This window comes from Dysidea avara, chromosome 7 (genome assembly GCF_963678975.1).
Source record: "Dysidea avara chromosome 7, odDysAvar1.4, whole genome shotgun sequence".
NCBI classification, from domain to species: Eukaryota; Metazoa; Porifera; class Demospongiae; order Dictyoceratida; family Dysideidae; genus Dysidea; species Dysidea avara.
In genome coordinates this window covers 12,763,629-12,785,695 of record NC_089278.1, presented here as the reverse complement: position 1 = coordinate 12,785,695, position 22,067 = coordinate 12,763,629, and the positions used below count along the sequence as shown (strand labels likewise).

At 38.0% G+C, this 22,067-nt stretch overlaps 1 protein-coding gene across 1 annotated transcript in view; it reads right to left on the bottom strand.

Moving 5' to 3' along the window:
- Positions 1 to 5,793: 5,793 nt before the first annotated feature.
- Positions 5,794 to 22,067, bottom strand: part of LOC136260358 (26S proteasome non-ATPase regulatory subunit 13-like) — a 29,147-nt gene continuing 12,873 nt past the window's right edge. Inside the window, exons 6-16 of the mRNA XM_066054052.1 lie at positions 20,989 to 21,032; positions 20,817 to 20,903; positions 20,527 to 20,622; positions 20,330 to 20,405; positions 20,120 to 20,199; positions 18,932 to 19,010; positions 18,272 to 18,318; positions 18,141 to 18,203; positions 17,715 to 17,795; positions 9,732 to 9,848; positions 5,794 to 5,985 (exon numbers count right to left, since the gene is read on the bottom strand). Coding sequence (XP_065910124.1) covers positions 5,878 to 5,985; positions 9,732 to 9,848; positions 17,715 to 17,795; positions 18,141 to 18,203; positions 18,272 to 18,318; positions 18,932 to 19,010; positions 20,120 to 20,199; positions 20,330 to 20,405; positions 20,527 to 20,622; positions 20,817 to 20,903; positions 20,989 to 21,032 — 878 coding nt within the window. The 3' untranslated portion in view covers positions 5,794 to 5,877. The remainder of the gene's footprint in view (positions 5,986 to 9,731; positions 9,849 to 17,714; positions 17,796 to 18,140; positions 18,204 to 18,271; positions 18,319 to 18,931; positions 19,011 to 20,119; positions 20,200 to 20,329; positions 20,406 to 20,526; positions 20,623 to 20,816; positions 20,904 to 20,988; positions 21,033 to 22,067) is intronic.

Sequence of the window (22,067 nt, the reverse complement as noted above, 5' to 3'; positions counted from 1 at the left end):
ACAGCCTCCTGCAGGTTACTAGTCCTGCCCCAGGAGGGCATGCCTGCGCCAACTCATAGCACCTGAGTAGCACACAGGTGCCCCAGTGCTGGCCACTGGGCAGCGTGACTGCTTAGCGGCAGCTGAAGGCTTTGCTTTGTGTGTGTGTTGTGTTGTGTTGTGTTGTGTTGTGTGTGTGTGTGTGTGTGTGTGTGTGTGTGTGTGTGTGTGTGTGTGTGTGTGTGTGTGTGTGTGTGTGTGTGTGTGTGTGTGTGTAGAGAACAGACAGGCATGGTTCACTAAGCAGCAACAGCTGTGTTGTACATGATTGCTGGAGATTTTGATTTTACAGTAAATTTTGTGTTTTTAGTATGTGTGTGCACACGCACATTGTAGCTATGAGCTATAAACATAATCAGTCATAGTGGCTGCTATATCAGCTCATATAGCTAGCTAGAATCTCTCATTGTATAAACTTCCTGGTTTTGCAAGCTGCATGGTGTCTAGTGATGCAATGATTGTGCTAGTGTATCAAGCCTGAGATTACACTAGCTGATTACATAATGCATGACTCATCTACGGCACAGTTATCAGTTATGGTAGCAATTATAATTGTTATATTTGCTTATCTGACAACTAAATCAGTATTTATCTCTTCTAGTTATTTCCTTCATGTTTGAATACAAGAATGCTGTACTTATCATTCTATTGTGCATTATACACATCTCAGTTAATTGGCTGTGGGAGTAGCTATCAGCTTCAGTATATTATGGCAACCCATCAGTATTGTCCAATAATGTGTCCTGGCCTTCAATGTTGCACCCACCACATACACTGAATAGAGAGTGAATAGAGTTGTGATCTATACAGGTAGCTAGTCAGTAATGATATATGTATATATACGAGTATCTTACATCTTTAGGTCTTGTGCACTCATCACGGAGGTATGCACAGTACCTCAGTCGTATAATATTGTCATAAAAATGTGTAGTACATACACTGTCATCTGTCATAGTGTATATAGCCTACTGAATGCTTGTTAGCAGTTGTTGTTGCCAAGTCATTATGGTCTACTAATCTACCATGTATGGTTTGTGTAGGCATAACTAGTGCTACAAGATGAACATGACTGACCAGAAGATTGGTTATGTGATCTTGTAGCTTTTTGGTGATTTAAGCGCAACACTATACGTTAATGGACACACCATTAAAGAAACACTATGATGCAGATAAAAGCAAAGTGACTGTTATAACTGTTATGTTTCTACTCAATCTCCAGGCAGCCAGTTATTCCATGATTAACTGACATGTGTCCTTGTATTATTTCCTGTCGTCAAGTTAGCACATCATGAATGATGGTAACTAATTTCCATCATTAATAAGTAGACCTTGTTGTATGGGTAGATCAGGTGTATGATGATGGTAAAATAAAGTCACCCAAATGTTTATAACATGTTATACAGACATTATATAGTACAAAGTATGGTGCCAGTACAGCTCGCTGACCTTCAAGCACTTATACAGCTTAACTTAGTGTTCTAAAATTTTGGGTATCTTTTTGTGTGACTAAGAGGTAGTTGAGGTGTAGCCATACAGTATAGAAGTGCTCTTTTACAAACAGTACTATTGTGAAGTGTGAGATCATCGACTGCACTTGTAATCTGCTGGCTGCAGCATATGGCTGCCTGCATGTCACCTTATAACAGATGGTTGATTTTTTATCACAAAATACTGATTGTTAAATCACCGATCCAAACATCCATACTGCAATGCTGGTGCATGTTCCTAGATGTGGGTAGCAACAGGATTACATGGTGCAGTAGAACACCACCTTGGCCTTATTTAACACAGACACTGACAAGACATGTAGTAGTACACCAAACCTGAGTCATGTAGTAAGTATAATAGGAGATAACACCCAGCATTAACATGGTCACATGCTTGAATAAATTTTTAAGTCCCAATAGTAACCAGTTACTAACATGTAGGTGACTCATGTGTATGCCCTTTAAACAATTTTACCAGGTACTGACTCCCACTAGTGACATTCCATGTATAACTACACTCTATCGCTACCAACTTGTTGCAGTGATCATCACAAAACACATAAGGTCAGATAATTTTATGACCTCTGAAGAGCTTGATAAAGCTGGAAACTTCTTTTAAATCTTTTGGTAGACCAATCAGTCACTCCGGCAGAGCCTTTCTCTAGCACACTTGTAATCTCATTGATAAACATGCTTAAGGGTGATGAGGGTTTGTTTCACAGATGGCATTATACATTGCATGAAGGTATAGAGGAAACAGCTCTGTATAGCCGGAACCACTCTGAGGTTCAATGGCTACAAGGTAATGTTGCTCACAAGCTGACATGCATCACCAGTTAGTTACACATGCTTCTAGTCAGCTATCAACATGCTTTGTACCATGCATGGTAGCTAGTCACCATGAAGGCTTACAGAACATAATATTATAGCTTCATTGCATGCTTCAATATAAACTGGTCAATGTTCTACACATGATTGTCTATCCAATTACAACATCATCCTGATTAAATGATGATCTTTACACACTGCCAATCAATAATAGCATTCTATACAGTTTTCAAAATATGGGAAGCCTTTCAATACCAAGTACACATTTTGACTAATATGGGTATATAGCATATTACATCAGCTATGCAGGTCACTGTATAACAAACAGCAACCGGCCACACAAAGACACAGTTTTGTATAAAGAACTGTACAACCACTGCTGTCCAACTATAGAAATGGTATGTGTTTAGTCTAAAATGTGTGCTGTACGCAGACAGTTCCCATACCATATTAAGCAGTTTGTTCATGCCTAAGTGGTACATGACAAGTTGCCCATATGTGCAGATTAAAACAATATACCCTTTTGGCTCCATGTTTATAACTAGTTTGTCACTTCAACAGATGTCAAACTGAACAATTAGATACAGTTCAGCAGCAGCAGCATTAGCATAATAATTTAACAAACCAGCTGTCACTACACTCTCAGCTTCAGCTAGCAGGTATAAGCAGACATATAGTCGCAAGAGTTAGCTACTATACTGTTACTATAATAGTCTAATTATACACAACAATCTTGGCAGCCAAATTAGATCACTGGGTCAAATTACATGATTTAAACTTATCTCATTGGTATGTGTATAAACATTAAACATCATCCCTTATTATGATGGCTACATTGCACATATTTGTCAATCTTCTATTCAGCTAATTGCTGTTAACTGATTGTGCTTATAGCTAACTGCACCTTTATGAAATTTGTGTCACCAATTGCATGCGAAAATATTCTAAGACAAAGTTGATATTGAGTGCTGTTGAGAGCTCATAACAGTTGATTGTATCACATTCCTCATGCAGCAAGCAAGCAAATTTATTGATCGGATCAGTACAGATTTGTATGCAATAAATCTCAAAGGAATTCAATGTTTGTTTTGAATTGGCCAAATGGTGAGCAACACACTTTTTCTTTCATAACTACATCATCTGCTCAAATTAATAATCTAGGCATTGCCACATTGAATATGGACACACCTGAGACATTGTTCCATTGAAGTTTTCAAAACTATAATAATTGGCAGAACAGTGTTACCTTTCATCTGACAATTGTAACACGATAAATTTCCATATTGTCATTGTTTGTTACTATGATAGCAAACCGTTACATAAAACAATGTAAATATTTGGAGAAATATGGCACATCTATGGATGTGCATGTAATTTGCCTCTCCTCTACATCACACTACCTCCACACTTGTTGTGCTACAATTTATGTGCTCTGCTAATCCATGACACTCCCTTTCCCTTAAAGCTCCCTTAAAGTTCCACCCTGTTTGTCAGACATTATCAACACTGTTGTGTGACATGTTTGTTGATTGGCTTGCTTTGCATGTAAATTTGTATAATAGACATTTTCAAAATGGAAGTGGTTGAAATGGAATGAATAATATATATAATTAAATCTCCAAGCAATGGTTTCACAATGACCAATCACACCATCTTTTTTTGGTTGCTACTTTATCATGGAAAAAACTTTAAAAAATCATTGTACAAATTACATAAGTACCGAGAGTGAAATTCCACTGTACAAATAATTCCCTCAATTAGTACCCAGCCAACAATCCTACTGTATGTAGGGTTCACCCCTAGTAACACAGGATTCATCCTCTAGTAACATCACCGGAAAAATCAATTTTTACTTTTTGTTTTGACTACTAGTATGTCTTCAGTGTATGGTATATACTTAGCTCTATATATTAAAGAAGTTATACAGTGTTGGATGGGACTTTCAGCTGAGTGGGAGAAGCAGCTGGATACGCCCTAACATGGATTGTTGTAACCCACATCCCTCACTGGTTGGTAACTGAAAAATGTGGATCAATACCATGCTTTTAGAAGACAAATATGAAGTAGAGTAGCTACCAACTTGTGATGACACATACGTCCTTGCTGACATGCCAACAACCATCAGTACCATGTCAGTCCTTGTACAGTATGTAACACAACTTAACACATAATCTTTGCTCGTAGATACGTTGTATACCTCAGTAGGTGCATGTAAGTACTGACATTCAAAATATCTTATACCCATAGCTATGTATGTGATAGTCATCAATGTATTTTCATAACTAGTGATGAATAAACTCAAGATAATATTACGTTACTTTTTAAGATAAACTGGCTGGGATAGAAGCCACTAGTGTGATAATGACATTCTTTTGGGGACCAATAACATCATTAATAACAATGTGTGTAGACACATTAAATGGTAACCAATTTATAAACAAAATAGTAAATCATAAGAGTGTACACTCAATGTCTCATGAACTCACACCAATCAACCATGCAATCTTGTGTTGTTTGATTTGTTTGCAACAGCTTGGTAACAAGGATAGTATCACAACAGAGCTTCTCGCTAGTAATTTAATACTTATATATTCCCTAACTTTTTAGTTTGTTTACAGTTTTGCAACATGACTGGTGAACTTACCTCAAGGCACCAGACACATCATAAAAAAATTAATTTCGCATTTGAATGTGCACTCCAACCATTAATTACTGAAATGTTAAGTGGCCACTATCTTGTGTGTTCAGCCCATTACACAGCATTACAAACAAAGAACAATATGAGAAATCTTTCTGCAATCAATTCAGTCACTATGAAAATACAAATGATTCCATGATAGTCAGCAGAGGGAGGGAAGCCATACTGTGCTACTACAAATCAATATTTTGGTGCCGTCAGTGAAAAGAAATGGGGGACAAAAGTAAGTCCATGTTAACACATATAGTATAATGTGATGACGAATACTAGCTACGTAGCTACGTTGGTTTGCTATAGTTTTGTTGACAATATTTTAGTGGTTAATACTGTGGTATATGCTAAAAGGAACCTGCTGGGCTGAAGCAAAGCCTAGCAGTGAAAAAATCAAACCTGCAGCCTTAGCTGTGTGCTTGTATGAAGGCATCAAGACAGGTAGGCAGGCAGTTAGTCAACAAGTCATGATCAGCCAGTCAGTAGAAAATTCTGAATTCCATAGCAACTTATTGGAAGCGCTTTTGACTGCTCTGAAGACAGTTTTGGATTTAATTCTACCTAACCAATATTGCCAAGGAGTCATGAAGGAATTGTGAGGCTGGTTTCTTTTCAATATTGTTGTGAGAAAGTGTGAAATTCCCTATTGTACTGTATTCAAGCAGAAAAAGCAAAAGTTTGATTGTGAAACTCTTTGGTTGGTTTCTAATTATAACTTCTATAACCCTTTGTTTAATAACACTACAGCAATGACAGTTACATTAGTTCTAATGATTTCATATACTGCACAATACATAATATGATATAACAAATCACTAATGTCATAATGTGTTACTAGCTGGATAGTTGGCTGACTAGCTCAGGCATTTCATCCTTCACCAAATGTACAGTAGAGATGATATCCTTACACCATACTTCCATACGATTATGCAAACTGCTGACCTAAAACAGTTGACTTAATGACAATGACATCCACTGAACTATCTATAACACTTGTAAGGATACTACATGTTCCTATGACATAAGTACATACTCCATTACACATCATGGCATAAATACATTTACGTGTTAAAATTCTTAGCTACAAGATGTTTACATTTTATCACATTAGCCACAGATTAACACAGCTATCTGTGAAACCCAAGGTTATTATCAACTGTACTACACCCAAGTTGGTGGCATGGCTTGCTGAAGACACCAAATTTGAAATATCAGGTGACTGGTTGTTAAAACTGTTGGTGTAGGTCAATTATCATAACTATCATACACTACATACTGGGTATCCTGTATATATGGTAGTTGTGTTGACTGAATGTGTTTTGTACCAGTTCCACATCGTAAACAAAGTTATAAATAAAATTATTTTGTAATGTTGGTCAACAGTAACCATGTGCTGGAGCTTCAGTTGCTTCTATAGTCACACCACCGGATTACTGGCTATTAACAAAATTACCTTCTAAATTTTATTATTTGTGATTGGTAATTTAGAACAAGACATTTATACAGTATCTTTTGTACCAGGGACACTGTAATCTTTGCATAAAGGTTAAAGATTTTGTACGATCCTTAGGCCAACTGAAGTTGTAAACCATTTAATTAAAACAAAGATTTGTATCTACGTATATCCATAAAACTTGGAGATTTTTTAAAACAGAGGACAGCAGAAGAATTGTTCCAAGCATTAACTGAAAATGTTACGTTATTTGCATAGTTTTATTTGGAATATCACACGAGCCTCAATATAGCCAAAGTACAAAACTAGTGAATTGTAGGGATCAATGGGGACAATTGGAAACAGTGGAAATGGAAAATGGAAAGTGGAAATGGAAAACGGAAATAGTCAAATCATCATATAAATGTATCCTAGAGTAAACCCTTGCTTAGTGGCCATTTTTTACAGACCACCTTCTTATAAGACCACCTCTGTACAAAGACCACATTATAATTAGATCTCAAAGATGGCTAAGGCATACTGACCACTTCATGGTCACCTTTTATAAGATCACCTCTTTACAAAGACCACCTCTTCACATTACAATAATAGCTAGGTTCCAAACATCCTTATCAAAACAGCTAAAAAGACTAGGCTCTTCGTTGATACAGTAGGTTGTAGTGTACTAGCTACATTTCACTTGTGTGGAATATTTTTGTATGACACATTCTGGTACCATAGTACTATCTATGCTGGTACAAACTAAGTGATGATGGTATACGATTTGAGTGAAGTGTGGACAAAGAGATGACATTGATTTGAGTCATGAAATACATGTTTGAAGCTTACCAAATATTACCATGTAGTGAGGTGGTCTTTATCAAAGGTGACCACAAAGTGGTCCTTAGCCATCTTTGAGATCAAATTACAATGTGGTCTTTTACAAAGGTGGTCTTTATAAGAAGGTGGTTTTTAAGAGGTGACCGATAAACAAGGGTTTTACTCTAGGATACATAACGATTTGACCATTTCCGTTTTCCATTTACACTTTCCGTTTCCAGTTTCCATTTCCACCGTTTCCAATTGCCCGATCAATGGGGACTGATAGACATGAAGACTTTGCATAATGCACTTAAATTGCTTCCACCTTTCTCCTGTGCCTTTTGTGTAAAGAAGATCCACTGTCCCCACAAGATATTCTACTTTACAATTGTCAATGAGTACATGTAGCAACTTTGTGTATAGCAAGAACAATACAGACGAGTATTGCAATAACAAGGAAATGGCTCACAAGATCATGTCTTCCTTTTAAACTAAACACTTTTATGTCAACATGTGGGTGTTATCAGACATGGATGCTTCTTTCCCATAACAATTTCACTGTGCATGGATATATGCAAGTCAGCAGCAAAATGTATGTCACTACCACAGAGCCCATAACAAATACATCAAGTTTCTTTATCACAGACTACAACTTACCGTACAACAGGCCCCAATTTAGCGAACCAGCATCTAGCATAATTTCTGTGATTGCTAAAACTTACAAATGATATCTTTGACTTTTAGTCAATCAACAGAAATTTTTGAAAGCAAACCTATAATTTGCAAATTTTACAACATATGACCCACTGTGTGATAAACAAAACATATTTTTGGATATTCACTTATCATGTGCTTATATTGCATGTTGCTAGAGGATCTGGATACTTTTCTGCAAGTTAAGATTCTGTATAGGTTTTTACATTCTATTCCTATTGGGACAGCACATACAATAGAACACTTTGCTAGTGATACAATCCAACGTGTTCAAGTTTATAGAAGAGAAAGCTCCAGATTCTATGGATCCTTTAGTACGACTACGAGGATCAAGTCACTGGTATTTTTTTCTGCATTTAATAGAATAAGTGTATGCATAGGTAGCATTTAAAATAAAAATTAGGGTGTGTATCTATATAGTTTGTTCATCCCTTCAATAAACAACAATAGTTAAAATCGTATTTCACAGCAAGATGAACCAGCAGTGGAGAGAAATATGTAATGCTACAGTAAAACCTGACTTTATCATATCAACGCTTTACAAAATACAAGTGTACTACTGATGGTTAGTCAACAACATGTGCTGGGCCTGCTGGCAGACAGACTTAGTGGCCATATCTTTACAGAGACTAATATCTGGCTACCTCCAAAGACCACAGCGTAGTAGTAGTGACTATGTCAACCAGCTAGGTTCCAAATATTGCATTTTATAACCTCATTAAGACCTTCAATATTATATTGAATTATTGATCATGTCCAGCAGATCTCAAACACATTATGGAGGACACCTCATGACTTCTAATAAGGTACAATACAGTTTCCTAATTTAAGACCATATTTAGTACGACACTTAACTCTAGTTATGAGGCTGCATACTGTTCTTATAATACATTGGCTTAAAGTAATAACAGGGGCCACATATGCTTTGTTTATGGGCAGCAATTATGGGCTCCTGGTACACAGTGTGCCAGACAAAGTCTTGTCCATACAGTTTGTATAATTAAATTGATGAATATGGTCTCAATAAGAAGACGACTCTATTGATGAGGTCATGAAGTAGAAATAGGACTTATTTGACATGGTCATTGTCAAACTTGTGATAGAGCTGGTAAGAGGTGGACAGGTTTTACTGGACCATAGTTCAATTATTTTCTCCCTCCACTTACAGCTCCAGCTTCTCTCCATTTCAGTATAATTTCCTGTTCCACTTTCTATTTCCACTGTTTTCAATTGGCCCACTCAGTAGTGTTATGGATGTGTATAGCACACTACCAATACTACTGCAGTGCACATCGTGGTAGTCAATATATGTACAGCATAACACCAAACTTTCTAACTTGATTTGTTAAGAAAACTAAAAACTAACCAAAACATTACATCAATTGTGTCTAAAAGACTACTAGTTTCAGTGGTATGTATGACCTGAAGGGAACACATTGTGGTTTAAATCCAAACAAGGCTATTATCCATGATCATTAACTGTGGCCCAGCCACCACATAACAAACATGAATGGACCACATTGTACTATAGAGAACTTCCTTAATGACTTCCTTGGCCCTTAACACAATAAAAGGGAACACAGCAGGAAATCAAGTATGACTTTGTAACATTCTCTATCAGTGCTTGCTGACATACACATATATGTAGAACACGGCTGTATTTATGTCACTGATACAGAACTATAAATGTAGATGGTTTTAAGTAAGGTATGTCATATACCTGACTGATATCCAATACTCGTGGTTGTACCCAAGTCATGGTAACTTCCTGACTGACTTGATCAATACTCCCCCTCACTAGCCCAAGGGAGAGAGCCTTCATCACCAAATGCTCCACCTTGAAAGGCAATACACAATGTAATTGTTTGCATCTAGCAGATTAATATACAGCATGTACATCAAGGACTGTATCAAGGTACACAGTATGTTGTGTGACCCAACATGCCATACCAGTTTGTTAATCAAGACACACGACAGTGTCATATGGCCAAGAAAGCCAGCATTCCACACCGTGAGTGCATTTACAGGAATGCATACATGCTCCTTTCTTGAATTGGAATCATTTTATAGACTATAAAAACCCTCCACCTTCAGCATCCCACATACCAAATTTGAGCAAGATTGCCTAATGCAGTTGTGAAATATGAGCCTTCAAAATTCAGTTTCATTATTTTCTTTGTTTAGGAAACGTTAGATTATTCCACATTACAAAATGCACATGCATAGCTCAATTTTCATGAGCTTTGATACACTTTAAGAATGCATTGCGGCACAATCATGTTCACATTTGGTGCAAATCTGATTAATAGTCACAGAGCTTTCGACGATTGTTTACGTTAAAAAAGGCTGACTTGTTATCACGCCTACAGGGTAAACTGCTTATGGGAATAACTTTAAAATCAGTATGCATATAGGTTAACCATCATAGCTTGAACTTTTGTGGTTTAAAAGAAATCACATTGACAGCTATAAAGTTGCAAAGCAAAACCCAAACAACTGGGATTGAAATACTCTAATAGAACAGTCATCACGGGGTAAAAAGGTGCATGAAAAATGTCAAAAACAGCTTACCAACGTTCAAACCAGGGACCTCCATAATGAACACCCAAATCCTTAACCACTGAGCCGCTGCTATCACGACTGTTCACCTCACCTACTTTCTACTTTATAATTGAAAATTCTAGCTAAAATATACTTAATAGCTCATTGTTTCATAGATTTACCAATGGGAAATCTATAACATTCTATGTGTGTTCTATTTGAAAAAATGTGCACTCTATTAGAGCATTACAAAAGTAATCAAACTAACTCTGTAATACAATACTATTGCAACTTCTCTAGTATTCCATAAAATCAAAGCCGATATTATAGCCATGTTGGTACAGATCAGCAGGGTAGTACACTACTACTAAGATCTACTCGTCATAATCATAATCATCCTAAGTGCTATGCTAGTAAATTTGGCTGGAAATCATATTCTAACATAAAGGTGCAGTTGCTCTGTTAAAAACTGCAACTTGCACGCAAAATTGACGTACTCTAATAGAACAGTCACTGCAAAATGCTAATAGACAAATAATACAATCATAACTTGGAAGGAATTTACTTTGCTATTTCAAACAAATACAGGCACTATATAACTTTATAGCCGTGAATAAGCAAGCACAAAATTATATCAGTATGATTTTAAATTGGCTTTGGTATTGGATCAGTAGGTATCTTTCTGTATTGATAGAGCAGTAGTTTGTCTTGATTGCACCTGTAGATAAGAACAATGATTTGTGTAAAAGCAAACCTCAAAGCCAGTTTATGGTTGGCTTCAGGGTATATATTTAAAATACAAAAAGAAGTGAAATCCATACAAAAACAGCCAAGCTGTATAAAAAGGGTGCAACCTTTAAAAATCCTGGTGAAAAAAGTTTCGGTATAATCACTTCAGGCATTCCTGAGATACAAGCCTTCAAAAACAGTTTTTTACCCTATTTTTTTTGAAAGCTGCCATAAAATGCAAATGTCTTATCTAATTACCTTGAAATTTGGCACACACAAGTGGGGTTAAAGGCAAATCTTGGTACCAATTTTGGTTTGAATATGATAAAGAGTCATAGAGTTATTGATGATTATTCACAAAAAATAACACCAACATGTTGTCACGAGAACAGGGTAAACCACTTTTGGGAAGAAGTTAAAAGTCAGTATGTGGATAGGTAAACTATCAAACATGTAGTGGTTTGGAAGAAAAGTGCAAAAACTAACAGAGTGTAACAATCACATAAGTGAGTTTTACCAATTAAAACTGTTACTTGCCATGCCCACCAGGCAAACCGCAGCAAAGAGCCAAAAGCTGGTAAATAAGTGGATTAATCATCATAGAAAAGCCTTTCAATGGTTAAGACAAATCCATTGGAACCACGTGTAGCGAGTGGTTGATCAAGACACTCTAATAGTGCAGTCATCCTATCAGAGCCCCATCCATTAGATTGAACAATGCAACAAGTCACCATGTAGAGAGTTATAAACAAGTCAACTTGTAGAGAGTGTAACAACAGACATTTAACCAGAACATAACTATTATATACAGTATACTGTATGTATATGATATATAGTGTCACGTGAAGTAATTAGCAACGAGTATATAGTTGTTTGCAAGTAACTCTTCGGGTTTGTTTCGAGACTTGAACAGGTAGCATCGTTTCATTTGGAGGTCCACACCAAGGTATTGGCTGGTGTTTGAAGGAGGGTTCAGTTTTGACCAAAAATTTTTGGCAGAAATTCCTTGGTGCCAGGTGTGAATAGGCACCACAAAAAGTTATTTGGTTGACTTTGGTGTTGCGTCTTTGTTCAACAGCCTGAAGGTGGTGACTGGAGAAGTGTCACACAGTAGCTACTTGGCCGAAAACTTTGCTGTCACAAGTATTCCTTGGTGCCGTGTATAAATAGGCACCTGAAAAGGTTATTCAGCTAACCTTATAGTACAGTTAGTGCTGGAGTGTTTTTCTCTGAAGGAGTTAATTGGAACTATGAGGGAATCACTCCAGAGTAGAGGAAGCTTTTGAGTCACTATGCCCCATGAGTCATAGAGAGGGGACCTCTGTAAATGGATTGAAGAGTTACAAGTACAGCTAGACACAGCTCGTAGTGGCTGATAATGCAAGCAGTGAGTTATTAACTGAATTAGAGCATTGTAAAGACGAAAAAAGCATACTGGAATTGAAACTAGCACAAAGTTGTCTTGAATAGCTGCAGAAAAGTGTGCCAGCTACACCTCCAGACTCTATTGTCTCAGAAGGACATGAGATGAGTGGCTTAGTTGCCATGTATGATGTTGCTACAGGCCATAGAATCAGTGGTACCTCAAGCAGCGCCAATAGTGAACTGCATATTGATGCTAGTACTGAACGACTACAGCAAGAGAATAAACAATTACGAATGTCAATTGACATAATGGAGCAGGACATTGAGCTGGAAGTGGCTCGACAACTTGATATGAATTGTAACAAGTACATGTACACAAAAGGGAACTGGCAATTCGAGATAATATGATAAAGCTATTAGAGGAGAAGGTGATCCTTTTGGAGAGAAGGGCTAACCTGGAACAGCCACTGCTAGTGAGGAAGACCTAACATTCCCCAGTTTCAGGCTGATACTACTGATGATAGCATCGACAAATTAGTGTAGAGAACAAGACAATACAGTACAAGGAAATTGACACTTCCTTCTCTTTTGCAGTTCTCTGGTAGTAACGAACAAGATGGTGATGCTTTTGATTGATGGGTCCAGAAATCGTCCAGATATGCAGAGCTGGAATCATGGACTGATAGACAGAAGTTGTTACAGTTTGAACTACATTTGGTAGGGCATGCAGAACAGACATATGTGCTCCTTCCTTCAGAATCTCGTAACACATTCACAAGCACAGTAGAATCTCTCAGCAAACGATGGCATCCAGTTCAGAATGAAGCACTACTATCTGCAAAGAAAGCAAAGACTGAGGAAACAGTTGATAGTTATACCCAGGACTTTGAATCGCTGTTTGAAAAGAGCTATGGAAAGAGACCTGGAATGATGTAGCATCCCTAGAGTTGCTAAACGGGATTTGTTTGTGCAGGGACTATTGATGAAGTGGCAGGAAAAGTCTTACCCTCTGCCAACTTGTTTGTGGATGCTTTGCACCAGGCAAGAGCAGCAGAAGAGCAAAAGAAACAATTGCTAGAGATCCATGACACCTCTCAACTGAGAAGCCATATCATAGGAAAAGAGCAGAATGTGAATCTAATAAAACTGTAGCACATACTGGTAACCAAGGAGCCACCACTGAAGGATCTGCTCGAACTACAAGTAGATAGCCTAGAACATGTTACAAATGTGGGAGTAAAAGTCACCTAAATTGTTAGTATCCCCAAAGGAAGCCTCCTCCTGAGACAACTAAGCAGAAAGGTTCTACAAGTGTATACAAGTGAGACAGATGAAAATTGTGAGTCACAGTCGGGAGGGAGTAGTGACACAATGTCAACGACTACAGGAGGAATGGATAGCTGCAAAAGTCTAACTCTTGTCTACCTCATATGATAGAGTTGTTGATGTTGATGCAGTATCCGAAGCAGTGGGACCGCTGTACTATGTTGACATTATTGGTAGGTAGTACGACGGTAAAAGCCACGGATCATCTGCTACTATTATGTCATTTGAATTGTTCAAGAAAGTTGCTTGCAGGCACCGGGAGTGATTCTCCATGACTATTCAGGTGCTGAAGTAGAATTGATTATTGAGTGGAAGAGCAAACAAGTCACTGTACCATTCTTGATCCATTCAGATATTGGTTTGTTAACCTGTGTTGTTTGAGCTTAACCGTATAATTTTTAATCAGACAGACTTGCAGGTTGAAACTGCTCTGATTTCACTAGGTGATAAGAGTACAGTGAGGATGCAAAAATTTAAGTGTGAGTAAGCAATTGGAGGCTGAAGTAGAAGCTTGTTGTTCGGGGCACACCAGGTGAAACATAGACAATGATGGCAAGGGTTTGAGTGAAGCAGTTGAGGCAGCTGACATCTACAAAGTTTCTTCCATAATATCACCCTGTAGTCAGGACAATACATGAAATATATAGTGCTGGCACTCATAAACGTCCATAAAATAATGTGTTCAAAAATGCACAAGTATTGAGACATTGGGTTCTGATGACTGGAAGGTTAAACTGAAGATGCTAAATACAGCTGGAGGCATGCTTTCACAAGAAGACATGCATAAGATTATTAGTTGTGCGGTACTAGCTCATGGTGTGTTTTCTTTACAGAAATCAGAGTAGGGGGAAGTTACTGATACCAACATGTTATTGACATGGGTGACAGTCCACCAGTGAGGCAATGTCCTCGTCATATCCCTTTGCTCTTAGGCCAGAAGTTACTAAGATGGTAGAGGAGATGTTCACTACAGGAGTGATTGAAGAATCAAATAGCCCTTGGGCCAGTCCCATAGTAATGGTTCATAAGCCTGATGGTAGTCTCAGGTTTTGTGTAGATTATAGGAATCTAAATGCTGCTACCAGGAAGGATGTGTTCCCTTTACTGCATATTGATGACCTCCTTGATCAGTAAGTGGAAGGAAGGTGTTTTCTACTTTAGATGCTTGCACTGGCCATCGGCAGATTCTAGTACAGAGTTCCTCACGTCAGAAGACTGCATTTGTGACAAAGGATGGGCTATTTGAATTCTGAGTGAGACCATTTGGAATGCCCAGGCTAACTTCCAGAGGGTAATGCAGATAGCTCTAGCAGGGTTGAATCAGTTTAGTAGTGTATACATATATAGATGACATAATCGTGTACTCCAGGTCTGTTGACAAGCATATAGAAAATTTAGGGAAGATATTTAATCACCTTGAAATTCTTGAAATTGCATCCTGAGAAATGCAAATTTGGTTGTTCTGAAGTGTTGTATTTGGGCCATGCTGTCTCTGCAGAAGGCTACTATTGTAAGGGTTGTCCGAGATTTTCCTGTCCCAACAAAGGAGAAATCCCTTAGAGAGTTTTTAGGACTTGCCAGCTACTATCGTCATTTTGTACCATGGTCTGCTAAAGTAGCAGGACCTTTAGCAGTTCCTGATTCATATAAACAGAAATTAATGGAAGAGAACCATGCTGGTAGTTTTGGTGGGCATTTTGCAGCAAGAGGATTGTAGTGTATGCTGACACAACATTACTGGTGGGGCAAAATGTGCAGTGATGTATATTACTTTTGTCGGAGTTGTGCTTCAATAACAAGGTACTGGAAGAAAGGTTAGGGCACCATTGTCACCTATACTTGTTAATGGAGTGTTTGAAAGAGTTCGAGTTGATATACTTAAAATGCTGCTAACAACTTCTGGAAATAAGCACATTGATGTATTTGTGGATTACTTTACGAAGTGGGTTGAGGCCTACCCCACTTCAGATCAGACAACAGAAACTATTGTACAATTGTTGGTTGATAATATTGCGCGTCACCATGGAGTTCCTGTGGAGCTGCTGTCTGATCGGGGACAGAATTTACTCTATGAATTGATGAAGCAAGTGTGTGCTGTTTTAGGAATGACTAAAGTAAATACTACATCCCCAGACTGATGGTCTGGTTGAGAATATGAACAGGACAATAAGGTCAAGTATGTACATACATTTGAGGTTGAGTGGGATCAACATTTGCAACAGCTGCTTTTCTCTAATCGAGTCAAACCTTGTGAATCTACACAGGAGTCTTCGTTCTTCCTGCTGTATGGAAGATTCCCACTGAAACTGCTCCTTCTACTCCTATGTTACCAACCCAAGATTACTGGACACATCTAGTGAATGGGCTAACCGAAGCTAGGGAAATAGTTAAGCAGAAGATTGGAAAGTCACAACAGAAACAAAAACCACAAAATGACAAGAAGACTCAGAAGATGAAATATAACATTGGAGACAGAGTTATGGTGTACATGCAACATGAAGATACTGGCAAACAAAGGAAGCTGGCTCTTCCTTACCATAGTTCTTATCGAATTCTGGAACTGAAAACCAATGGAGTTGTGATGACGCCAGTGGACAAACGCCAGGAATAGTCTGTTCTAGTCAATTGCGATCAAGTCACCCTTTGTCCACCGGAACCGCTGGATGTATCCTGGTAAGGGAAGAAATCCAGGAAAAGGAAACAGAAGATTTTACAGACCTAGGGACAGGTCTTTAACACAAGGAAGAGATAATGTAACAACAGACATTAACCAGAACATAACTATATTAGTATCCTAGAGTATACTGGATGTATGTGATATATAGTGTCATGTGAGTAGTTAGCAACGAGTTTATAGTTGTTTGTGCCAGCGATTTCTGTTACAAACGTGTAGGGAAGCCATCACACTGGATACCGCAAATCGACACCTTGCACTGTCAGAAAAGATAAATGGGACACAAAGGAGGACACAGGTAAGTCCATAAAGCATGCATTGCACGTACTACAGTAGGCCAAAAGGTATCTGTCGGGCTGATGTAACATCGAATAGTGAAAAAAATTAAGATTCTGTAGCACTAGCCATTATTGAGTTATGTGTTATACTACCAAGGTGCCATGAAGGAATCGCAAGGCTGGTTTTTGGCCAATTGTTTATTTATTTATTGTTTTGTGGAAAGTACAACCTACGCTACAGTACTAGCATACTGTATGATGATATGCAGTTATTTCACCATTTAACATGTATGCCACATGTGATTCTGTGTTATGTATCACATAAGAAATGACTAAAATATGGAACTGGACTTCCAAGTTATACAAATCTACACACTCTGGCAGCACTCCCAACTACTCTAATAGAACAATCAATTGGTGACAAGATGCTATTTCCCAGATATCATTTTCAGGGGAACAATTTTTAGTGCTACAAATGTGAAGAAAGTAAATGTAGCATTCACACAGTAGCATATTGGTACATGATTGTGTTGTAATGTAATGCAATACCCCAGGGATCAAAATTTTAATTCCAAGTACCTGGCCTTACCAATTTTCTAAAAACAGTAAAACGAGGCAAATGCTATTACTATTAAGCAGTGAAAACTATTGACTGCTAAGACTCTTTGCATAACCACACAGTTTTTTAGACACAGCACAATATCCTTGCACTCACTACTACTAACAAGGAGTACGTGCCACTCACGTGACCACTGTATTATTTATCATAACTATTTATAAGACCACTAACCTCAGGTAAAGGAACCTGTGCAGCTGTTGCTATAGTAGAGAATGATATGGTTCTATCGTGAGCATGTCGGTTGAATATCAGCTGAGTAAAGAAACACATCACAACATCAGTACACAACACATACTGCTAGTAGCTATGTGGGATGAGATGACTTATGGCATTGGACCATTGTACTTTCATCATATCACTAAGTTAGAGGCTAGAGTCATTTGGTACAAAACACTTAAAATTAGATGTCTTGCAAGTAGTACATAAACAAAATGTTCATGTGTAGTCCAATGATTGTCCAGTAGTTACTCAATTGAACAATGGTCAGAATAAAAATTTCGTACAGTAACTAAGGAGTACTCTATAAAATCCACTAACCCTTTCTGTTTTGGAGCTATTTACATCTATGGTATGTTAGTAAACACACACATGACTTACCTCCATGAAACAGAGGAGGCGGATCTTCCTAGATAGTTTATTGTAGTTGTCAACAAGATCAGGCTACAAAAAAACATAGTTTAGGAATGAATACAAAATTTGCACACATCAAGTACATATGTGATGAGTACCTGTTGAGACCATTTTGGTCTGAGAGACTCAAATTTCTCTAAGTCACCTAAAAACAAACAATAATAGCAACACGTTATTTAGCGTCTTGTTGGCTTGCAAGGCCAGCCCAAGTGACTCTTGATCCTCCCCCACATGGTCAGGGTTACAGGGGTACCACACATACATCACACCCACATGCATACAAAGCCTAGCAAAGCCTATGGCAGCCATGTGAAACACAGCTATTGCCCAGCACTGGGATTCCTGTGCACCCCTCGGGCACTTGAGCCTTGTGTAGGCAAATCCTATTGGGGCAGGGTTATTAACCCGCAAGAGGATTGTCCAGGTATCACGGAGAGAGGTCGCAGAACCTGAAGTTCCACAATGACCCCAACACCGCTAAATGAGACAAGGACAGTTGGGCATTTGCTTCCCCAGTAAAACAAGGTACCCATTGATGTTATAGCAGCTGGGTGGGCTGCTTCCCCAGATGGCACCAGGCCACAAGGTCCCCAATATACAGCTGGGTAGACTGGAGTAAAGTTTCTTGCTCAAGGAAACAACAACACCAAATTGGCATAAACAGGCATCGAACCTGGAACCTTTTGATTACCAGGCTGATGCTCTAGCCACTTGGCTATGCTGCCTTGCGCATATGCACATACACACACAACACACACCTGTGTTGAAAGCAAACAGCAACTCCACTACCCACTGTTTCTCTGTCCCCTTCAAAGAGTCAAGAATATCATGAGCTAACTGTTAGAAGAAATATGATAATTCACGTGTATATACGTCTTTAAAACTGTAATATCACTAAAGTATAAATCCTGTTTTCAAATACATGCTTACACTATCCAGTAATGATTGCATGAGCTATGCATATACTCTACAGCTGTGTATATATATGGTAGCGTCATGTAGCTAAGGAAATCAACAGACAAGTGCTGCTAAGATGTGTGATTTCCATATATTTGTAATTTGGTTATGTCTGAATGAAAGAACATTTTTACACTAGTAGTTTTGTTGGGTCACTTGGGTGTGACACTTTGCTTTCCAAATTTGAGCACCCACTTCTGAGATACAGCTTTTAATCTTTCTTTTACATCATTCAGATGTTTCATTTGATTTGATTCAACCTTAGAAGGAGGTTAGAATGTATGACAGTACCAAGATTACATAAAGCACTGCTGAGTTACAAAAATGTGATTCACATATTTACTTGGCAAATCCTAAAAAAGCTAATTTTATACGGCTCAACACAAACTATCAATTAAGCTACAAACTGAATACACAGAATAAAGATGTGTTCTATTGTGAAAACCAACAAATCTTAACATGATGAAAAGTAGTAAATTAAGTTATAATTAGAACGAGCCAACAAAATTTCCCTGAGCAAAGTAGATATAGAAAGAGCAAAAGAGAAGGAGGCAGATTGGAGACTAGTATCGAGATTCACCCTTCGATTAGATAGCATTAGCGCCACTCCATGACATTAGTGTATCAACATCAATGATGTCTGTCCTGTCCAGAAAGTAAACTAACAGTAACGCTATTTCTGTTTTGGCTCTGCTGAGTTTTGTTTGATGAATGTAGTACACACCACAAGCAAAAAGACTACAGGTTTCTATTGTAGACAGTAACTTCATTAACCCTCCAGACATCAACTATATGGCTAGCTGTGCATGTAGGCACATTGTATGAGCTGATCATGTCAGCAAACTTGCATGGCACATCAAACTATTACTATCCTCAAATTTGAGTGGAAAACTATCGCACACATAAATGGCAAATCAGTCATTGAGGTTTTTTTAGTACAAAGTTAAGGAGTATGAAGTAAATGAGTATTGTGTGTGATTGTGACTTACCAGTTCTCCAAAATTGTAAACTCCTTCACCAAGTAATGCAGCCAGTGACAAATGGAAAGCTCTTTCCAGCTGTTCTCCAGCTGTACAAACATGTACAGGTGAAATGTACAATATATCACATTATTACACTGCACTAGATACTGACACAAGTGCAACTCTTGCTATAGGACACACACACACACGCACGCACGCACGCATGCACACACACACCAGGGATATCATCCAGTTCCATACAGCCAAGATAACGTAGAGCATCACGGTAATAAGCAGCATGATCTGCACATTTCTGGAACCAAGTACATAGTGGAACATAAAATCATACAACAATTTCATAATTCTTTTTACATGCAATGCATATGATGCTTCCAGTGACCATCGTATGATCAAGTTAAAGAACAAGTACAAACCTTGTAATATTTGCTGCTGACATCATAGTAGACCGCATGTACTGGAGTGATCCCATCAATAGCATCCAGTGCTTCTCCTATTGTTTCTATACCAGCCTGTGTGACAAAAAAAGTCAGCACTTCACAAATTTGACTTTATCACCAATAGTTACCATATAACAAGTCACCATAAGAGTATATAAAATATAAATCAGGGATAAAATGTAATGGAAAATGTGTTCTATATAATACCCATCTGGACCAAGTGTTAGTGTTATGTGTGTGCACTACACATTTCCAGTGGTACATACCTTCACTTCTGGTAGTTGACTTAGTTCCAACTGCATCACAGTAACAGCAGTCTGACACATCAGCTTGGCCTCTTGATTGCTGGCAACCTGATATTTTATGTAAGAAGTAAAAATGTAAGATTGTGCATGCAGTAAAGGGAACACCATATAGATCACTTCCATACAAACGTACCTTCTCCTCAGTCTTTTGAATGAACTTGATTGCCTCCTCTTTGTCTATAAAATGTATATTAATGGTTGAAGCACAAAAGTATAGCTACACACACATACTTCATCCATACATACAGTATGAACACAACAATCACTTTTGGCTGTTTTGTGGAAGGACCATGTAGTTACATTTTAACGGAGGACTTTACCAAGTGTTCACAATTTTTGCTAAGCTACACGAGCCTTCGTCCTCTGGAAATTACATAAGGATACTTCCATGACCTCTAATAAAGTAAGTATGAACAAGTACACTACTTACTAATGGATTGATGTGATAGCCTCTCCTGTTTTGATGAGAGATGCAGAGGTAATCACTCTATACTGCCTTTTGAAATACTTGTTCATTTTCACCTATTGTATACATACAAATTTTCGAGGTACGCAATTTTACGGATTGACAAATTTCAGGATTTTTGCGGTTTTATTTTCAAGGATTACTCATTTTTTACTGAGGCTACCTACATGTATTAGAAAGCATAGAGCTAAGCCTGATAATCGTTAATTTTCGAGGATGAAAATTTCGCAGAAAGCCAAGCAACCGTGAAATCCGCAGAAACCATGTTCCTCGAAAATTTGTACATATACGGTATTATAGTGTCTTGGTCTATTGACCATCAACTGTAGATCCTTGCATTATTTTAAAGTTAGCCTTCTAAAATGGTTGATCATCTAAGGACGTTTCGATTGTTTGATTACATGCGCCTTGATTGCTTGATCCAATTTTGATTCCAGTTGCTATCAAGGCGAAATTCCAACAATTGGAAGCATGTAGGGTTGTACTTAAGGAACTTTTGGGTTTGGTTATACCTGACCAATACTGCCAAGAAGTCATAAGGTACTGTTGGGCTAGTTTCTGGTCAGTATTTTTTTTTTGTAAGAAAGTGCAAACCTCCTATTTGACTATGGTACACGTAGTATGCTTTGAAGGTGTGTCCTTAATGAGGTATTTAAAATCCCTAAACTGGTTAGATACCTGTGACAAAATTTTTGTCACATGCATCACATGTGTTTAGCTGGATTCCAGTCACAACAGCCATCAGA